Consider the following 7,050-nt stretch of genomic DNA (forward strand, 5'->3'; position numbering starts at 1 on the left):
CACCATTGACAGCTGACACCATCCTACCTGTGGGTATTTTTTGTTGTTACTCTGACTACTCAGAGCTTAATGAATAGGGACAACTAATCATGGATTCCCCATGAAGTTTCAAAGGTATCCAGGAGTCATGAGGATAGGAGTTTTTTGGTTGGGTGTTTACGCCTATCCTAGGAACACTGAAGAAACCGCTAAATGGGAAGCCCAATTTGTTCTCCCAGTTCACCTTACAACATATCACGATTTCCCAAACCACCTGACATAACATAGCTTTCATACTCTTATACAGTTTTGAAATCACCATACTATACTTTATATGCAAAGCACACAGTTACATTTATTCTTTAAGAAAATGAATATATAAACAAACATACAAATATATAAATAGTGGGGTATTCCATGTAACAACACACAAAAAAATATGTCAACATTTTGTGTTCATTAAAGGACAGGTTTTCAGCTCTTGTCATTGAGAACATGGTCATGAGACAAGTAAAACCTTCAAAGGGAGCTCCGTCTTTTTCTCAGTGAGGACAACAGCACTACAACACATTAAGGGAAGCACGCTATGCTATGAGAAGAGAGGAAACACAGCGGTTTGAACCTGGGTTGTCAGGAGAATACTGGTGAGATGAATTCTAAGTAGAAATGTGAACAAAACGATGCGAAGGAATAGATCCCCAGATATTCAGTCCAGTGAGTAGCAACTGTAGAGAAAGGATTAATTATGAACGGAGTTAACTTATGATAAGTGGAAAGAGACAGGAATTAACAGTGGCAGGCACATGCCCTCACCCTTAAATCAGGCCCTATCCCACTGAGAATGATAAGACAAGTCATATAGCTATGCAAGTACTGAGACTGGGTTTCTAAGTCATATAGCTATGCAAGTACTGAGACTGGGTTTCTCTACTGGGCACATTAGTGAAAGCTGCTTACTAGAACTGATATCCAGAGAACAAATTCAGGGGCGCCTCTGGCCCTGTCCCTCCGAGACTAGGCTAGATCTCTGTATCATAGGTATAGATAACAAAAGATAAATTTCTTCTTTCCAGTCTCTCCCAAAGCATTCAAGATTCTCTTTAACAAGAAAAGCATCATTTGTTTGCAGTATTGTCCCAACACTTAAATGCAGTAGAGGATTATAGAGGAGTCAAGCTGGGCTGGGAATACAGCACAGTGGTAGAGCACTTGCTTATTATTAGCCTCAGCACCTCAAAAGGGAAAGAGAAACTCAAGGAGTCATATTACAAACTCCAGTTAGTCCCAGAGAGAGTTCTATACCTCCTCCCAAGCCACAAGGTTGTCTTTCAGAGACCCATGCCCAGAAGAGTCCAGATGGACACACAAGTGAGCCTAGAATGAAGTCACTTCCAAGTCTCCACATGTTCTACTACATGGACCAGTCTTTTTTTTTCCAAAGTCACAATAAAAGTGACATAAGAAAACATCTCCAAAAAAGCATCTTTTCCAAGTATCGAGGGCTTTGACTAGTTAAATCTCACTGATCCATGCTGTGCTACCAGTACCAGAAAGTCTTTTTCTTTTTTACAAGTTGAGGGGCTCACAAATAAGGGAAGAGGTTTAAATAACTCTAAAGATGACTCTAAAGATGACTATTTCATGGCATTTTAAATTACTTTTTAAAAATATTAAGACGTGATCCTAGCACTTAGTTTATGGACTTTAAAGTGCTTGTATATTTTAAGTGCAAGTGCAATATTTGTTTTGTTTTTTTACAATAAGGAATAGAACCTGTAGAAAGGGTAGATCAGTGTCAACTTTAACACCGATAATACTTTATCTTCTCTAGTTTCTTAGGAAAGCCGAGAGAGCTGCAACTTCACAGTTATCTACATGTACAGGACTGGGCAATCATACCCTCATATTCCTTGTACAAGATACTCCCATTTGCCTCAACCAGAAGGATACTCATGGGAAGAAACTTATAAGGGACACAGGAAGGCTGAGGTACACTGCGATTCACCAGTTCATGCACAAGGCTCTGAATGATGGCATGGTTGGGTGAATTAAGACCATAGGGTAGCACATGATTGCAGAGTCCTTTACAGTAATTTGGAGTGTACAGACGGGGAGCAATGATCCAGTGATCCCAGCCTAGTTGATCGAAGCTGACTTTGTAAGGGTGGAGGGAACATTGGTTATTTACAGACCCTTCATGTTCCTGAGTATGACAAGCGACATCAGATGCAATGCTGCAGGCTTGCCGGGCACTCCGTGTGAGAGAAGATTCCCTATCAGTTAACTCCTCTTGGCCTCGTGCGCGTTTAGCCTGAATGCTCTGGTTGGTGTCATTGAAATAGAGTAGCAAGAAGGCGACATCCAAGGATGCTATGCTATGCCACTGGAACTCAAGACCCTCGCTGCCTTTTTGCTGCTCACACATGAAGCGGAGGCGAAGGACTCTCCGTCCCTTGCGATTCCAGAGTCTCTGCTGAACACAGTGTGTAATATCCATCTCTGTCCAGGCTTTAGACACGGGAGGCGGCTTGAAGGAACCCATTTCAGAAGGAAAGGGCTTGGTCAGGCATTTGGGGACCCACGGCTCCACACGGCAGGAGAGATGGTAATGAACTAGATGAAGCTGATGGCGGTAAACCACAGTGGCTCGGACTAGTTCGTATGCTACCTGGTTTGATGCCAGAGGAAAGTCCAGGGTCTGTACATGCCAGGAACCTGCACAAACGTGAAAGAACAGGATCCAGCATTAGAGTCTTGCCTCTTACCTGAACATCCCTTATAACGCCTCTTATAACGCCTCTAAATGTAAACTGATAGTTACTGCTAGCCCTGGAATTAACTCGATATAATACAGTCTATCATTTATGGAGCACTTCCCAGTGCCATTTAGAACATACTCAACAGTCTTCTGAGATAGTTGTTAGCACTATTTTGTAGATAATGGCAATGAGGCTTACAGAAACCATCAGAGGACACCAGGGCAAAGGCTGGGGATGAAGCTCAGCATGACCAGTCCAGGTCCTGGATCCTATGCCCTGAACTGAAAAAGAATGCATGCAGCCAGCACCTGGTAAGTTTAAAATTTGAACCCAAGTCTGTTTATAGTAAGTATAAATCCATCTTACTTTTGGATTATTAACAGTGAAAACAGAAATATGGAATTATTTAATGTGTATGTTGCATATATTGAAGAACAATTATATTAGTTGACTATTAAAGATGACTAGTTAAAAACTATCAAAACACACATATATTAAGAAAGAATTCCCATGTCTCATCACTGTACAGATGTAGCTTTAGGGGGAAAATCTAATAGTGGGTGCTATGACTACCATCATTTCAAAACCAGGAAAAATCAAGCGCTAAACAGCTGGGTGGTTACCATCTTTGTATCTCTGCCTTCCACCAACTTCAAGGACTGCTTCTGAATCTTTTCCTTCAGTCCAATCTCCCCTAGTCCCTCGGGTTTGACCCATTCATTTTGCAACCATGCCTTTAAATACCATTTCAATATAAACCTTGATTATATAAATAGTCTTATTTGAAAAAAAAAAAAAACCTGCCCCAGCCAGGTGGCGGTGGCACAAGCCTGTAATCTCAACACGTGGGAGGCAGAGGCAGGTGGATCTGAGTTCGAGGCCACCTGGTCTACAGATCAAGTCCTAGGACAGCCAAGGCTACACAGAGAAACCCCGTCTCAAAAACCTAAACAAACAAACGTGAATAAATAAGTAAATAAGAAAAAAAACCTGCCCCAAACTGCAAGCAAAGTAGGCTTCAAAGCTTTAATCCAAATTGTAGTGCTGACACCCTGTGGCCAAACCATGATCAGAATATATTCTTGAAAACAAATCTGGTTCCAAAAATAAATAAGTAAATAAATAAAGAGCGAAAAGTGTCTGTCTACAGAACTCTGAACTTCTCCTTTTCCTGGTACAGATTAAGAGTAGACTAGAAAAATCAGACAGCACAGGGTAAAACCTTCTCTTGTGTTGGAACATCTTAGTGTGCCCATGTGTTATTCACCTAACCTTCCTTTTCCACTGAATGTGTAAGCCTGAAATTCTTCAAGGGGACAGTCACTTTCAACAAAGAAGTTCTTTTAATGTCTTGGTGTTCAAAATATTTTCAGAAGTTCCCATTCCAGCTCATGCCTAACACACCCTCAAGTTTGCAGCACTAGCCTTCCTCCTGGGGAAGGAGACCCACACTTATTTCCTCAAGTTACCCCACATTCCCTCTAACAATTTTCCAAGAGGCCCACCCAGCCACTTGCCCCACCCTGCAAAGGAACCCCACCCAAACAAGCTGTCTGCCGAGGAGCTGCCTTTTCCTTTCAGACCTTTGCATCACGTGTTTCCTGAAGCAGGGTGGGGCTGCTGAGAACCTCAGCCAGGAAGGGTCTGCAAAGAACTTTTCATGGGAAGGGATGACTCATACGTCCTGTGTGAATGAACTTGACATCTACTTCTGGATCCTTCTACAAGCCCAAATGCCAGTTGTCCCACAGTCAGCCCAGGAACCTTGCAGTTTTAGTCCTAGGCATATATTCTCTCTCTCTCTCTCTCTCTCTCTCTCTCTCTCTCTCTCTCTCTCTCTCTCTCTCTCTCTGTTTTCAAGACAGAGTTTCTATGTAGCTTTGGAGCCTATCCTGGAACTCGCTCTGTAGACCAGGCTGGCCTTGAACTCACAGAGATCTGCCTGCCTCTGCCTCCCAAGTGCTGGCATTAAAGGCGTGTGCCACCACCGCCCAGCTAAGCATCCTCTTGTTAAGCTTCACATGACTTTGATTTGTGCAGTTTTCTAGCGCACTTAGCACTTAGTAATGATCCCAAATCCTTTCTCAAGGCCTGCAAGTCACTGCCTCTAATAAGTCTCAGTTCCTGCCATTTCCCACAAGGCACCAGCCCCACTAATCTTTCCCTTGTTTAAGCGGGATATGCTTGGTTTTGCCCTCTGTGGGCCTTCCTCCTCAACAGGTGCTCTCGTTTCCTCAGTTATAACGTCTTACAGACCTCGACTGAAATACCACGTCTTCAAAGCTGTTTTCCCTGAAACTCTTACAGAAAGAGGTGATTTTACTATTCACTATTCCAAGGCCCCTCCACTTGCCACAAACTGCAATTATTTAACAGTTTGCTTATTTATCTCCCCCATAAAAACATGTGTTCTATGAGAGCAGGTGTTGCATTTGTCCTTGTCTGAGACCATGTAAGTTTTCCTAGCTCATTATCCTGTAGTCTTCACCTTCAAAGAGCACCCAAACCACATAAATAGCCCTCTACGAGAATGCAGCTGGGTAATTTCTTAATTAGTTTAAGTGATATAACAGTTTAGAAAACCCAGGGGCTCCTACTGGATTTAGTTGTCCTGCAACCCAGGAAAGATTGCTCTGTAGGACCCAAGGAAATTTTTTTATGTTGTGGCTCAAATGCAAAATAGGCTTGGAGCCAGTTTTTCATAAGTTTACAACCCTTTGAAAGCCACGCTTGACTAAACAAGTTGCTCACCAATCAATGACAACACACCAAGCCTCCTTTCTGTCTACACATTTCCCCTCTTCTGTCCCTGGAAGGTTGTATGGGGCATTTGAACTCACCTCTTAGAGGCCTTACTGCGTTGGCTGAGGGCTTTATCAGCCTCACCATTTTAGCTCCAATTGTGCGGTTCTCCCTAGGATGCCCATGCAGGTCAGCCGAACGCTGGTATAACTTCAGCATATACCTCAAGGGATATCCTTGGGGCCGTAGCTTCTCCTTGCCAGGGGCTTCTTTTGCCAGATCCAGATTCAAGGGCAACGAGAGGTCGTCAGCCAGGAGGCTTATGGAGGGCCACTCTGCCTTTGCTATTTGGACCCTGTGTTCCATGAAAAATACCATTCCCCAAAAAAGAATTCTAAGAATTGTGAGAATGGCCATCTTGAAAAGCTTGCTGCTTGTCAACAGATTCCTACTCAAGTCCAAAGGACATCACTCTGACCTCTTCCACATCCTGGTTTAACAAACACCAAAGACAGGGCAGGAAATCAAAAGAAAAGCCGGCTGGCAGACCCTCCTTGCTTCCTGTGGGAGAATCTTCTGGGCCAAAGCAAGTCTCCTGACTAGGCTTCTTGGCAAGAAAACAAAGAGAAAGAAGAAGTGGGCCAAGGCAGCATGCCCTTCCCACTCTCCACTGGTGGGAACCACACAGTATTTCTCAAACAAACTGAAGGAACCTACGAGGAGAGGCCCATGCCCGGAACCTGGACTGCACCCAATCTACTAGGTTAAAAGGAAGCAGCCTTACCCTGGGTTACCACAGATTTAAAGGCAATACCTCAATCAGGCCTTAAAGAGACAGAGGCCTCCTAGTCCCACTCAATTGCTATGCCTCTTAGAGAAGCAGTTCACGTGGTTTGCTGCTGACTTGTGGTGAATCTACCTAGGATGATTCCTGCTCAGGATGTAAATAAAGAAATAAATAAACGAGACAGAAAAGAAGAAAGAGAAGGTTTACTCCTCCTAGATCCAGGCTCAAACACGAACTCTCTGGGGCTAAGGTCTCAGAGGTGCTTCAAGAGGTCCCTCTAAACTCTAGAATGCAAAATCACTGTGTGAATGTCCTTGCAGGGGCTCCTCCATTCAGGCTCGACATGAGAGTCAGCTGCTCAGGTTCTACTTGCCTGAGTATCATTCCTGAGGATTCTGCTATTATGGGTCTGGAATGTGAGCAGGCCACAAGAATTTTTTTTTTTATCAGTTCACAGGTGATTGTAATATGTATTTAAGTTTGAGAAGTCCAACTTAGAACTTTCTGGTTTACCATAGGAGGTGGTGAGTAAGTTTCCCCTGAGAAACCCAAAGCAATAGAAGATGAATTTGGGTGAATTTGTCTGACCTAGGTTCCTAATGGGTGGCAACAGGCCTAGGCCATTGGTTTAAGCTTTCCTGGGCAACAACTCTGTTGAAAGGGACGATAGGTTATGAACTTGCTCTCGCCCAGGTTGTTTGGAGATTTGGTGAGAACATGAGGCATAAGGTCAAGATCTGAGTGTGGTGAGTGAGGCCTGATATGTGGGAGGCACTTACCTCA

The 7,050-nt window shown here is 43.6% G+C and overlaps 1 protein-coding gene across 1 annotated transcript; it reads right to left on the bottom strand.

Moving 5' to 3' along the window:
• Window positions 1–340: 340 nt before the first annotated feature.
• Bmp15 (bone morphogenetic protein 15) lies at window positions 341–6,234 on the bottom strand. The gene is made up of 2 exons (XM_050130787.1): window positions 5,579–6,234; window positions 341–2,694 (listed from the first exon to the last, which is right to left on the bottom strand). Exons 1-2 carry the CDS (start codon window positions 5,895–5,897, stop codon window positions 1,847–1,849), a joined length of 1,167 nt encoding a protein of 388 aa, XP_049986744.1. The 5' UTR covers window positions 5,898–6,234; the 3' UTR covers window positions 341–1,846.
• Between the last annotated feature and the right edge of the window lie 816 nt (window positions 6,235–7,050).

The sequence above is a fragment of the Alexandromys fortis genome, unplaced genomic scaffold, assembly GCF_014885135.2.
Source record: "Alexandromys fortis isolate MF-2015 unplaced genomic scaffold, M_Fortis_MF-2015_v1.1 scaffold_357, whole genome shotgun sequence".
In the NCBI taxonomy this organism is placed as follows: domain Eukaryota; kingdom Metazoa; phylum Chordata; class Mammalia; order Rodentia; family Cricetidae; genus Alexandromys; species Alexandromys fortis.

Coding starts and splice junctions, on each gene's coding strand:
- Bmp15 (XM_050130787.1), bottom strand. CDS start 5,897: ATGGCCATTCTCACAATTCTTAGAATTCTTTTTTGGGGAATGGTATTT. Junction 2,695..5,578: donor CGCAGTAAGGCCTCTAAGAG/GTGAGTTCAAAT, acceptor ACGTTTGTGCAG/GTTCCTGGCATGTACAGACC.